At 32.3% G+C, this 15,044-nt stretch overlaps 1 protein-coding gene across 4 annotated transcripts in view; it reads right to left on the bottom strand.

The window, feature by feature from the left end:
- LOC129905198 (nitric oxide synthase) overlaps positions 1 to 15,044 on the bottom strand; it is an 822,682-nt gene that overhangs the window by 707,040 nt on the left and 100,598 nt on the right. For all 4 annotated transcript variants that reach the window (XM_055980616.1, XM_055980618.1, XM_055980617.1 and 1 more), the window contains exon 3: positions 11,272 to 11,434. In XM_055980616.1, the coding sequence (XP_055836591.1) occupies positions 11,272 to 11,434 (163 nt within the window). The remainder of the gene's footprint in view (positions 1 to 11,271; positions 11,435 to 15,044) is intronic.

The following is a 15,044-nucleotide window of genomic DNA, read 5'->3' as shown; positions in this document are numbered from 1 at the left end:
TGGAAAAAGCTTTTTGACTTCTATGAGGTGAACAGATCGGTCCCCAAATTTGCCGTCCTAGGCTCCAGCCTACTCAGCCTTCTGGTAAATCCGCCTCTGTTTTCGAGTTTTGGGATGATGCCTATAAAGCTGATGATACATCTACTGCTTTTGACTGTTTTATTGATAAACTACAGTTTCATTTATCAAACTGTACTCTCAGGGTGGTTAGAAAATATAAAAACCTCAACTGCCTAAAGAAGTGGATGACTCCGCTTTTGCTAGAGAAAATTAATAAGAAGAAAAAGCTTTGCATTAGTGTGTCCAAACAGTGCCGGTTTAAGCACTACCGGCGCCCCTGGGCAAGATTGCAAGTGGCGCCTCTAAAAAAAAAATTCATCTAAAAACAATTTTTTAAAATCACGAAAAAAAGCAATAGCAGATTATGTCTTACCTCTCATATACTTGTTAATGCATTTATTAAAAATGTGCAGTGTATTAACTTAAAAAGGTTAACTTAAAAAAAAAAATTAATTATTCATGTCATTTAGGCTCAATTGACAAGACTACCTTTATCTCTGACTTTTTTGTTTGAACACATTTAAAGATTAGGTACAGTTGGTTTTATTTGAACAATATTTTTTCAAAAACTTTTTCAACTAGGTACATTAATGTCGTTTTCGATTGGAATCACTCAATGATTCACTCATTCTGAAATCCAATAAAAAACTTTGAATCGCTTCCACCCAATTCTAAAATTTAATATCTGTATTGGTGAATAATCAAATATTTTGTTTTTGTTTTTTTCACTAGGAGAATAAAAAACTTGCAGCACGCTTCTTAATGATTCCAGGCGCTTCCGGACTGCCAATCGAAAACAACATACCTTTATAAGTATAAGGTTTGTTCGTTGTGAGCTCTAGGGCACTCTGGGTCGCTCCGAATTCGTTGTCAATCGTTTTTTGTAGCTCCTTTTTCAACCAGAGTTATTTCCTCTGTGTTCGATGTTCGCTGATGAAACTAAAGCTCTGAGGTGTTCGATGTAAAATGAAAACCCGAGAAACTCTGATTTTTTCACAGTAAATTGAAATGACTTAGAGTGCCCTGGAGGGGGGAGAGGGTTTTCTGGATTTTGGGCTTTCTGGATTTTTAATTTCGGGATTCTGTCCGTCTCCCTTCTCTTTCCTTATTCATTATTATAGGGGCACCTTTGCAAAAATTAAATTGGTAGGAGGAATATTAGGATTGCTTTAGTCTTTCAAAAGAAATTGGGGCGCCTTGTTCTTCAAAGATGAACGAAGATTTTGGACACCATTGTCCTTCCGGAAGCCAAATAAATTAACCCAAAATTGGGGGACAAACAATACGAGCGCCGTTGAAAATGTAAAATAGAAACAAATTGGGGCGCCTTTGTGAATGTAAAAAAAAATAAAACATCGATTGGAAAGACTTCGTTATTTATATAACTTTTGTAAAAGTTCGGGGCGCCTGCGGCGCCCCTCAATTCTTGCGCCCAGGGCGACGGCCCAGGCTGCCCCCCCCTAAAACCGGCTCTGTGTCCAAACACCCTAATAATTTAAGGCTAAAAAACTATTATGACACTTTGTGCAATGAATTAAAATTTGAAATCCCTTTTTGTTGGGATGAGTACTATAAAAAAAGATTTGCTGATAGTTATGGTAATCTCAGAAAAGAATGGGAAATCGTAAATGAAATTCTTAATGTTAATAAATCTAGTGCTGACATTGTTATCTGTACTAATGATTCACAAATATCTGAACCAATCGAAATTGCGAACTTTTTTAACGATTATTTTTTCAAATATATCAAATTTTGTAAGTCAATCTTCAACCGTTCCTGTCGTCATTGTATCAGTAACATTGTGGATGACAATTTTCATTCAGACAGCTTCTGTTTTGAATTATTCACGTCGGTTGAAATTCACAACATAATCATGAGATTGAAAAATTTGAATTCTTCTTCAATGGATTCTATCTCTAGTCAAACTTTAAAAAAATATTTCTTTTTACATTTCTGATGTTCTGAGCTATATTTTTAACTTAAGTGTTCAGAGAGGTATTTTTCCTGATGCACTAAAGCTTGTCCTTGTAATACCACTTCATAAAAAAGGTGAATCTTCATGCTTGAATAATTACCGTCCCATTTCACTTCTTACAATCTTCTCAAAGATATTTGAGAAAGGTATAAAGTCAAGAATGGTTTCTTTTCTGAATAGAACTAGCTTTTTTAGTGTGTTGCAGTTTGGTTTCCGCTGTGGACGATCTACAGAAGATGCTGTTTTGAAGTTCTGCTCTACTCGAGCTTGAATGAATCTGTAATTTCTGCAGCTTTATTTATAGATATAACCAATGCCTTCGATATGGTTGATCATCAGCTTTTACTTAGTAAATTATACAAATCAGGTTTTAGGGGTTTCATGTATGACTGGCTGGCATCCTACTTGGTTAACCGTAAGCAGGTAGTTAAAATTAAAGATAGTATCAGTTCAACGAATTTAATAAACATGGGCGTTCCACTAGGATCAGTGCTGGGTCCACTACTTTTTATTGAGTTTATCAATTCCTTATTTCTTCAAAATTTCAATGGTAAATTAACAGCTTTTGCTGACGATACAGACAATAGCTGAGATCTTATTCTGATCTCAGCTATATTAATTTAAAACATAAATAATAAAAAATGATTTGGAAGTTTTAAGGAATTGGTTTCACTTGCATAAACTTCTTAAATTTATGTTATTTAACTTGACTGGTAATATATGCAAAGATCTTCCTTTACTATATCATTCACCTTGTTGCACTCGATTTCCCTTAGACTACCTTTGATCTCATTCAACTACCACCTGTGTATAATGATGCTACAAAGTGCTCTGAAAACTGTTTTGTGATCGATAGGTCTAGATAGTTTTAAATACCTTGGTATTAGTCTGGATTTGGAGCTTTGTTGGCAAGAGCATACCAATTCTTTGAAGCTTTACTTGAACAACGCTGTTAGACAATTTTACCATCTTAGTCTATACTGTCAGTTACCTATTTTAAAGTCAGTATACGATGGTTTAATTCAATCTAAACTTCAGTATGGGTTATCTTGCTGGGGAGGTACGCATTCGAATAAATTAGATCCTCTTTTTGTCAAACAAAAGCATGCCATCAGGATTATGTTTAAAGTGCATCGTCATTCACCTAGCTTTGAACTTTTCAAGAAACTTAAAATCCTTCCACTGAGACATTTATGTGTTTACAAGGTGTTAAAAATGTTTTTTGACAAATCAGGATATAATGTAATTAGACTTTATTCTAACCATAATCTAAGAGTTAACACCAGGAATTTAGTTACTGTGCCTAGGGTTAAGAAAACTCATTTTGCTTACTTTTATTTAGCTAACGCCCCTCGTCTTTTAAACAAATTGCCTGATGATCTAAGATGCGAAAGAGGTAAAACAAAAGCTTGGCTATTTTTACTCGATCATATCCATATGGCTCACATTTTTAATCCTTAAATTAATTTTTGTACTGTTTTGATGTTTTCGGATGAAGATCTTTTAAAATTACTTCTTTTTTTTTTTTTGTTTCTCAATTAGTTACTTTGAAGTTATTTCATTTTACGATACATTTCTATTTAATTGTAGTTGCCCATTAATGTATTTCAGTTTGTATTTTAAAATGTTTTTATTGAGCATTTGCTACTTGTCCTCAGACAACAAAATGATTGTATCTATTTCTTGTTAAATCTTATTGTTTTTTTCAATATTAGTCCGGTCAATTTAGACATTCGAGGTTACATTAATTTCCAGCAAGCTGAAAATTGGTAGGATTGTTGAAAACACCATCATTAATTAAATCTAAAAAGTCCTCATCGATCCGAGGTGTGGAAAAAAATTTACGGGGGGTCAAAGGTCACAAAAACTGGTTTTTCACGATTTTCAGCAAAACGGTAAGTCTTATCAAAAAATGCAAGAATTGTAGACCAGATTATTATATATAAAAAGTGTCATGACACTCTTTTTCCTCAGACCCACCGTTTCTTAGGTATAACGATTCAAAAACTTGAAGTTGAGTTGTAATCGTCATAATCAGGCCTATTCTGAAAAAAGACTCCTAACTGAAAAGTTCCCGAAATGTCATTATTTTTTGAGCTTGATTTTCGTTCTTCAATGGTTAAGAATATGGGGAAAGCAAAAAAAATGGAAATTTTCGTAATTTTTTCCGATTGGGGCCCTTCTCCCGAAACCATTTCCCTAGGAATTTGTGTTTAGATTATGACTGAATATATACAGGGTGTGCAATAGAGAATGAATAACCCTAAAACGGCTGATAGCTACACTTATGCCTGTTCTAAAAACAGATAGAAAAAAGTTCTATCGCAACCGGTTCATAAAATATTGGCTTTTTTCGTTCAGTGTATTTTAAATTTTATCATGTTATGTTTTCGTTCACTACAACCACGAATGCGTAAATTTTATTTATTTCTTTTTTTTATCATTTTCTTCAATAATTGTATGAGTACATAAAAGCTTTAAAAACTGCATACCTATTGCACATTCTCGTAAAAAAAAATTTTGAAATCTGTTTTTTTGATGCAAAATGTAAAAAAAAGTATTTTACGAAAAATTTTAAACACCTGTGGTAGAAACCTAGGTGGCCAACTTTCTTAAAAATATTCCCCTTAGACGAGAATATTTTTAAGAAAGTTGGCCACCTAGGTTTTTATAGATTTATATTATACCACAGGTGTTTAAAATTTGTAATAAAATACTTTTTTTACATTTTGCATCAAAAAACAGATATTAAAATTTTTTTTTACGAAAATGTGCAATAGGTATGCAGTTTTTAAAGCTTTTATGTACTCATACAATTATTGAAGAAAATGATAAAAAAAAGAAATAAATAAAATTTACTCATTCGTGGTTGTAGTGAACGAAAACATGAGATGATAAAAATTAAAATACACTGAACGAAAAAAAGCCAATATTTTATGAACCGGTTGCGATAGAACTTTTTTCTATCTGTTTTTAGAACAGTCATAAGTGTAGCTATCAGCCGTTTTAGGGTTGCCCATTCTCTATTCCACACCCTGTATATATTCAGTCATAATCTAAACAAAAATTCCTAGGGAAATGGTTTCAGGAGAAGGGCCTCAATCGGAAAAAATGACGAAAATTTCCATTTTTTTTGCTTTCCCCATATTCTTAACCATTGAAGAACGAAAATCAAGCTCAAAAAATAATGAAATTTCAGGAACTTTTCAGTTAGGAGTCTTTTTTCAGAATAGGCCTGATTATGACAATTACAACTCAACTTCAAGTTTTTGAATCGTTATACCTAAGAAACGGTGGGTCTGAGGAAAAAAAGTGTCATGACACTTTTTATATATAATAATCTGGTCTACAATTCTTGCATTGAAAATTTTTTGATAAGACTTACCGTTTTGCTGAAAATCGTGAAAAAACAGTTTTTGTAAATTTTTTTTCCAGACCTCGGATCGATGAGGACTTTTTAGATTTAATTTATGATGGTGTTTTCAACAATCCTACCAATTTTCAGCTTGCTGGGAATTAATGTAACCTGACCCCCTTATTTTAGTCTAATTTGACCGGATATAAGCTATAAGAGATTTTTGTATCTCTAATAGTTTATTTTTAATTGAATTTTTTTGCCGCACTGCGAAAGTGCGAGAGTGTAACGCTAGAAAATGGCGTCACTTTTTTGTGGTGGCTGCCATGGTTCATCGATTTATAAGACGTTATCACGTCAAAAAAATATAAAAGTATGATATTTGACTAAATTTTTGAACTAATCCAGTAACTAGACATTATTATCTTTCAATTAAGCCATCGAAACCTAAAAAATTATTTAATGGAATATTTTTTACAAATTTTCAAAGATATGTTACATGATAGTAACGCTGGTACCGAAAGGGTTAAGACGAGGGGGTTACAGGATTCTAATACCTCTGTCAAAATAGTAAAGACAAAAAATATTTTTGGCGTAACAAAAAATTTTAAACAAAATTATGCTAGTTTTAAGGTAGATATCTTTTCGAAATTTCAAACATCAATACTAATTAAAGAAATGCTTTAGATCACTAACTAAGGATTTTAGAATATTCGGCTCTGTTTTCGTCAGCTTTCAGGTATTTATCAGCGATTTAAAATATAAAACATATTCAGTTATATTTATTAGATTTTCTTAAATAGATTTTCGAAGGTTATTTTAAGTGACCTAAGCTTGCTTAAATATTTAATTTGCCTTAAGACAAGGTTGCTTATATTCTTATCTATTATCGGTTTAGTCAAAAAATATTTGGATTTACAAAACTCTACAACACAGCTTTATTTGTAGTCTATCAATGCCTTATATTTATTATCGAACGAATCAAAATAATCCCAATCCAGCATAGCGTTCGCTAAAAATATGACCATATCCCGAAATATGGGAAAATATTTCGTTTGAATACCGAATAATTTTTCCACTTTTCATTTTCGTTCATGTTCTAAAACTTCGACATTTTGAAAATCATCTTACTCAAAAGAAATTGGTAGCACATAACAATTTCTTGCTTAAGTTTTGAGGGGTCATGACCCCGTGACTCCCCCTGTATACGCCGTTGAGCCAAATGCTGAAAAAAAATAATAATGCTAAATAAAAGCAAAAGACGAAAACAAATTATCCGTGCGACAAAAATATGTTTGTATGTTTATTAATAAATGTTGAAATCTTGGATTGATCTTCGATACTTAAACGATTAAATCGTTTTGCAAGTTAATTCTGTTTTTCTTCATAGTTTTGATGTTCAATATTGAAGAGAATTTGACTTCACATACACAGGTATGAAGTGGCGAAGTGCACTAACAACCGGAAAGCTTTGTTTGCTAGCTCAGAATACTATCCATTCTTACCATGCCACCTTCAGCTAAACCTATTAGGTTTTCTTTCAGTTTTACATACAGGATTAGCAAGTTCAACCGAATTATTCAAAAAAGGATTTGAATTCCAACTTAGCTCCATTTTCTCTTTCAGAGTCCATTTCTTGAAAGCAACTCAATAGTTTCATCTCAAAATTTAATAAACTCGGTACTATGAGGGGAATATGGAAGCTAACAAATATTGATTCTTTCGATGAATTTTCCTTAAGAATTTTTTAAACGCAGGGAAAAGAATCAAATTTGTTTGCTTGAGACGCTGACCATAAAAGAAGTTTTCCTAGAAATCCTCTGAATTTTTCTTTTCTAGTTATATTGTTTTCCTCTCATCCTTTGAGGCTCTTATTAAGGATGTTTAAGTAATCAAGAAGATCAGGTGCCCTACTATGTAACTTCTTGCTACTTTCGCATCTATTCGAAAGTTAATTTCATTTGTACTTTTTAGTCAAACTGTGTATCTTAAATGAATAATACCAATCTAAATCTTCAAAAAAAAACCAAATTAAAGATTTGACATGACTGGAGCAGTATAATTTTCATTTTTTACAGAATTACAGAGACCCATTTTTCGCGAATTCGAACACATTCCTTGTAGAATCGAATTACATAGTTGGGTACCAGATTTTGAATGTTGTAAAAAAAACACCAATAATTCAGCTGGTTAATCCAAAACGTGTGTCAGTATTTTTCGCTTTGACAGCCAACTGCGTGATAAGAAAGATTATCGTGGAGTGAACTAAATTCATCGCATTTAATCCTAAAAAGTGGACTTTGCAAGGCCTTGCCTTTTATAAAGTTCACTTCTCTGATCACATCTTTAGGCCCCTTTTTATTCTGCAGGCAGTAACTTCGATGCAAGAACTTGTCGATGAAGAAAGCAGTGTGTTCATGAAGAGTTTGGCATTATGAGTTTCAATTTTGTAAAGAGTCCTTTTTTGTTGCCGGTCAAAGATTTGACACAGGCCATGTAAGCAGGAATAGCAATGAGCATGTGAAACACGGGAAAACATTTCATCCCAAATAAGTAAAATCTTATTTAATTAGATCGAGTTTTGAGCGGGTACAGTGAATACTGTATACAGCTACTAAAACATACTAACACAATATAGTGTAAGCAGGGTCGCCAAAATATTTTTCATCTCAAAAAGTTTGAAAAACACTGCTCTATGGAATCTTTTGGTATCATTTAATAAATTTGTTTGACACAATTTAAAAAAAAACAACAAAACACAAACAAAAGTCTTAATTTAAATTTTAAAAACAAAACGGAAACAGTGGAATTTTGTATAGAGATTATAGTATTTTTAAATTACCGTGGTTTGTCAGAAAAGATCAAGAATATCGGAGCTGTTACAACATATTGCCATTTTTTAGTTTCAGTTACTCCAATAAATAATTTTATTAAAAAATTAGTAATTTCCTTAATTCTACTAAATAATTACAAATAGAAATGACACCGGAGATTACTCATGCGGCAATGGGATCATCGGAAGATAGATGAACCAGGTGTATTGTATTATGAAAAATTTAATAATAACACCGGCACACAAAAAAAAAAGTGTCATGTATCAGAAACCAGACCTATCTTTCCATATGTTTTTGGACACGTTGAATCCGAATTTCAAGTCCGTTTGGCCCTGTCACCCTCCAGTTTTGAGCTGTGACTGCATTTCGTTTGAATTTGTATGACTTTTATGGAGTTTTTTGCATTTTTCTCAATACTGAAGGGTGTTCTAGAAAAATAGGTCTGGCTCCTGGTACATGAAACTTTTTTTTGTGTGCCGAAGATGAAAGTGACATGTCGCGAAAGTGCCAGCACACCAAAAAATAAGTTGTATGTACCAGGAACCAGACCTATCTTTCTATATGTTTTTGGACCCGCTGAATCCGAATTTCAAGTTTGTTTTGCCCGGTCACCCTCCAGTTTTGAGAAAAATGTAAAAAATACCGCTAAAAAGGCAAAAAACTTCCTTTTTTTAGTTTTTTGCATTTTACTCAAAACTGAAGGGTGACAGGGCCAAACGGACTTGAAATTCGGATTCAGCGTGGCCAAAAACTTATAGGAAGATAGGTCTGGTTTCTGGTACATGACACTTTTTTTATTTTGTGTGTCGGTGTAATTACACTGTGCTTGAAAATACAACTTTTTTTACCGACAGATGGCGCTCTTATCTACTAAAGATAATTCGAGTATGCTGAACACGATGGCGTCCTTAGTTTTTCAAAGTTGGCTCAGTTAAGAGAGATTTTGGCATTTGAAATTTTCTGTTTTAAGCCCAAAATCATCGGAAAGCCCCATATAAATTTGGCATTTATTAGTTTCGTATCGACGTTTATAGACTAAATATATGGAACGTGCAACGTAAATTGATATTTTAGGCTCTTATGCAACAGATGAAGGATTGGGATCGAGGCAGTGAATAGAGGGACCGATAACAAGCAAAATGACGCATTAGAGTGAAAATGTCCAAAAATGCAGATTCGCGGTTTTGGCGTTGTGACGACGATATAACTATGTATCAATTTTTTTGCCAAAACTTTTTTTTAAGGGGTTAGGACACTTAAAGTGCTGAAAAAAGTCTTTTACTTTTTTTTTAAGGAAATGTGGTAGCAAAAAAGTTCTGAAGTACATATGATATGTATATTGTTAGGCAGGTATTGGATGTAATTTTAAAGAATCATAAGAAAATAACAAAACAGCGTCTTTACAGTGAATCTGAATAAGCACCTTTGCAAAAAAAAAAGTATCTAGCTCAACGGCAAACAGCGCAGCTCAAGCAGAATAACATTTTCACTTAAAATTAAGTACAAAAATATTCAAAACATTACTTTCCTTTGAAATACGTACGGGATTTTTAGATTATTCAAGTTTTTGAATTTGGGAAGCGTTTGAATTCACAAGTGGGTTTTTTTTTACTCAAAAATAGCAACCTTCAATTGCATATAAAGTTTGATTAAAAAAATTCGTACCTACATTTTTCTTCGCGGGATATCTAGTGTTTTAAAGATTTGTCATAAATTTTAAGTGAACATATTCAAAAATTATGCTGCGTGCTGTTTTGTACAATCAATGCAAGTACAGAGATTATCTGTAGAGACATTATTTTGTGATATTTGTGTAGAGATAGAGACATTATTTTGTGTATATAGTTTTTGTAGTTACACTCAAACACCTGGAGCCTCGCCGAGCTACATCAGCTACATCAACGACTTTACCCCCTGAATACAATGGTGTAGCTGTGGCTGTAGCTTGTAGCGCAAGTTGAAGAATTCTCAACTTTTTGCTCAGCTGCCGCCAACTTTTGTTGTTGTTTCCCTCAGTAAAATTTTGACAGTACTACAAGCCTCAGCCACAGCTACACCATTGTATTCAGCCAGTTAAACTTCAATATCTCCGTTCCATCAGACCTCACGGATAAAATTTTAGTATTTTTGAATTATTCTGACCACAAACAATATTTCCCAATATTATATGGAGCTTAACTATTGGTTTTTAGAGTAGCTGATGAAGTTGATGTAGTTTGTCGAGAAATAGCCCCCTGGCCTGACAGCAGGGAATTTTTTTCAACACCTTGAATGGCCTAACACCATTAAATAAAATTAAAAGAAAAATGTATGCACTCTAAAATATATAGATTATATGAATTTTAATGATTTTTTGTAGGAAATAGTGTCATTTAAATGGCCATAAGATACGAGTATAAAAAGAAATAATACAATTTGAAGAAAAACTGAGTAAAATATGAAGTTTTTTACAAAGAGAAAAGAGTCTTTTGTCAAACATGTATGCTTAAAAGTTAGAATAGTCATTTTACTTATTAAATATCTTCTACATACTGTAATTCTACTAAAGGACCATACATTTAGTCTATAAACGTCGATACAAAACCAATAAATGCCAAATTTATATGGGGCTTTTCGATGATTTTGGGCTTAAAACAGAAAATTTCAAATGCCAAAATCTTTCTTAACTGAGCCAACTTTGAAAAACTAAGGACGCCATCGTGTTCAGCATACTCGAATTATTTTTAGTAGATAGGAGCGCCATCTGTCGGTTTTTTGAACTAGCACCGTGTTATTATAATTCCAAAGACCTAATATCGATATAAGTTTTCATAAATTAAAAAGCCGTATTAGTCTAGTGAACAAAGTTGTTGCATTTTACTCCTACTTGCCCCGTTCGAATATGAATTAAGATTTTTTTCTAAACCTTTTTTGTCATAAAAATCGCAGACATCCATCTAATTTTAAAAATTCTTATTATCAATCAATACAAAAATGTGTTGTTCGGGGATAAAAAGCCGACTCAACGTAATTGAGAAGTTGTTCTCCAATTGAGTTTTAGGTCTTACCTGTAATTTTGACCATTGTATGCGTCCAATACATCTAGAAGAATTCCGCCAAGCTAATTTTGCACCGTATATCAATTCAGTTTCAGTTAAATGATAATGACCATTTTTCCTCACCATTTTCTGCACTTGCTCCCATCTTGATGTATGAGCATTGGTCATGCATCTATAAATTGAAAAGTATTTTTTTTAAACGATACATCATGTTCAAGAAAAGGAATTAGTAACGATGAAACGCAAAACTATGACACGCACGACTATGATACGTGTAACGATCTTACGAATTCAAATAATACGAACTTTTTTTTTGTGTTGTTTTTGATCTGGCAACAGTAAGAGGAACGTTGTGAAATAATGACAATAATGAAACACAAGATGTCGTCGGTTCAAAGGAAAAACTCACTAAGTGCTACTGAAATCCTATGTAGTTAGTGAGTTTTTCCTTTGGACCGACGCGACGATGTGTAATCAGATTGGTCAAACATTAATAAATAAACCAAGGAGAAGATGGGATTGGTTGAAATTTTTTTGATGAGGTTTCAGAGAATATGTATGAATACGAAAAAGAGGTCTCAGGTCAGATGTATGTGTACATGGGTTTGACAACTCATGTTTGTAGGAATAATTTTAGAGAAGAAAAGAAATAAAACTGGAGGGATATGCTTCCCTTTGAGGCAACTAAACTGGTACAAAATAATGTAAATTTGGGCTTTTGTGGACCTTGTAGGTTTTGATATTATGTGGAAATTTTTTTTCGAGATTTAGGTAGGTACTGTCAGGCATCTGTGGGGAGTTGAAGGAGTTTTATGTGAGTTTACATTTTTTTAATGTAAGTACCCCGCATCAGTAGATGTACTTCAAACTTGAAACTTTGCTTTATGAGACGTTGTATGGGTTTTTTTTTTAACATAAAAATATGTAGAATTCTTTTTTCCCGTAAAATATTCTACATGCCGGTAAAATAATTATTGGTATATAAATGAAGCTAATTGCAATATTGCTGTGATTGAATGGACTCTCGGTCTAACAATAAAAGCACGCATTCGCCCGAGTGTATCTTCTAGGTGCCTACTATGAAATTATGTAGGTACCTACAAAAAACGTTTTATAACATCATAACATGATTTCTTAGCGCAATAAGTTCGAGATGTTAAAGGACAACGGCAAATTGAAGGTGCTACCACCAAGCCTTATATGTGGAGCTAAAGGTATTCCACGGGTCGCAACGCAACCCGCTACCGCTCTGACAACCCACCTTTTTTGTTTAAAAAAATTTTTAAAACTTCTCATGTAAGTTTTTAAACTATCAAGCAAGATTTTAAGTCAAAAGTAATTCTACCAATCTAATAACTTGACATATTACAGTACCTACTTAAGAAAAAAAGACGCAGCACCACCCTTTGCTAAAGAGGTCAGAGACATACTAAAAATTATTTAAAAAAAATAAACAAATTTGTATTTCAGTTTCAGTTGTTTCAATTTGGTGGGGGAGTTTCATTTTTGTTATTTATTTATCGAAGCAATCACCAATAAGAAATTTGAATTTTTTTTTTGTAGGTCCGAACATTTTTAAATATGTATTTGAAAAGTAATATCTATTGGCTGGTTATTTTTATTTATTTAAATTTAAAGAAAACCCCCACCTTGCGGAATCTACCGAAATGTGAACATTTTGTTTCTTAATTTTGTTTTTTTTTTTTTAGTGAGGAACTAACCTCCTTACGGAAAGGGTCTGCATATTTTTTCGTTATAAATAAAATACGCGAATGGGTCGCATGTATTTGCTCCCAAAGCAAATGTATCCTATATTTTATTCAGGACATTGTAAAATTATTTTTTTTAAGAAGTAAGTAGGTACTTCATATAAGAAATACTTATTATCATTTTAAATGGTCTGAGGATAAGAATTAGTTGCTTTGAGAAAAATCACAAGAAAAAGTTTTAGGAGCCTAAGAGCCACTTCTTAATTTGTTTAAGAAGTAAATATGTAAAAGGTAGATACATATATTATACAAGGTGATTCAGGAGGAATCGAGGAATGTGCCAAAAATCTAGAGCGTGTGGATTAGGTCGAGACAAGAAAAATATCGTACGGAAGGGGAGGGTTTATTTCGTCTCGTTTAGCGGGGAGGAGCAAATTAAAAAAAAATGACTTAATTTGAAAAATAAATTATTAAAAATCAACGCTTAGACCAACAAAAATGTGCTATACTGTTTTGTAAAGCCAAAACCCTAGTTTAAAAAAAAAATTTAAATAAAGCCATTTTATGGTATTGTTTTTTAAAAATAATTCTCAAAATCAAAATTTTCAAAAAAAAATTCGAAAAAAAGTTTTAATTAATTTTTTTTCAAATTTTAGTTAATTAAGTACTAATTTAGTTTTTCAAATTTAATGGTCTTACTTGTTTTAATACAAAAATAGAAAACTGAATTCAAAACTATTTTGTCATTTTGGAGAAATTAACAAAAAAAAACAAAACTACTTTAAAGAAAAACCTCTTTACTTTTGGTTTTTAAGTGGCTGGACTTGTTGAAAAATTAATTTACTAAGCATATACGATACCTTTCGTCTATTATTTTTTTAAACATTCAGACTTGGATAAGCCCTGAATTGATCATCATTTTTCATTGGATAACACCTGAAAACTTACCTGAGAATTTTTCTTACTACTTCGGGGGCTACCACCGCTCATGGATTCTTGCTGTAAGGGCCTTAAGTGAATAAAACCGCAATTTTTTAATGAAAAACGAACAACAAATAATAATGTATGTACATCCCAAAAATAAATTAATGACAAGAAAATACAAATACGAAAGAAGAGAATTCAAATATGTACTATCTAATGGTATAATTCTCTTGAAACCTTTAAAAATCACAGAATACCTATGATTTAAAAACCCCTTTTTTATTATAACCTGCTTTCTTTATTGTTTTTGCATTAAAATAAAATAATTTTATTGCCTTAATGCCCTTACAGCACGTTATTAACAAATTAAGTCATTTTTTTTTAATTTGCTCCTCCCCGCTAAACGAGACGAAATAAACCCTTCCCTTCCGTACGATATTTTTCTTGTCTCGACCTAATCCACACGCTCTAGATTTTTGGCACATTCCTCGATTCCTCCTGAATCACCTTGTATAATATATGTATCTACCTTTTACATATTTACTTCTTAAACAAATTAAGAATTGGCTCTAAGGCTCCTAAAACTTTTTCTTGTGATTTTTCTCAAAGCAACTAATTCTTATCCTCAGACCATTTAAAATGATAATAAGTATTTCTTATATAAAGTACCTACATACTTCTTAAAAAAAAATAATTTTACAATGTCCTGAATAAAATATAGGATACATTTGCTTTGGGAGCAAATACATGCGACCCATTCGCGTATTTTATTTATAACGAAAAAATATGCAGACCCTTTCCGTAAGGAGGTTAGTTCCTCACTAAAAAAAAAAAAAACAAAATTAAGAAACAAAATGTTCACATTTCGGTAGATTCCGCAAGGTGGGGGTTTTCTTTAAATTTAAATAAATAAAAATAACCAGCCAATAGAAATTACTTTTCAAATACATATTTAAAAATGTTCGGACCTACAAAAAAAAAATTCAAATTTCTTATTGGTGATTGCTTCGATAAATAAATAACAAAAATGAAACTCCCCCACCAAATTGAAACAACTGAAACTGAAATACAAATTTGTTTATTTTTTTTAAATAATTTTTAGTATGTCTCTGACCTCTTTAGCAAAGGGTGGTGCTGCGTCTTTTTTTC

This window comes from Episyrphus balteatus, chromosome 1 (genome assembly GCF_945859705.1).
Source record: "Episyrphus balteatus chromosome 1, idEpiBalt1.1, whole genome shotgun sequence".
In the NCBI taxonomy this organism is placed as follows: domain Eukaryota; kingdom Metazoa; phylum Arthropoda; class Insecta; order Diptera; family Syrphidae; genus Episyrphus; species Episyrphus balteatus.
The sequence above is the reverse complement of the archived record's forward strand: the minus strand, read 5'-3'. Positions and strand labels throughout refer to the sequence as shown.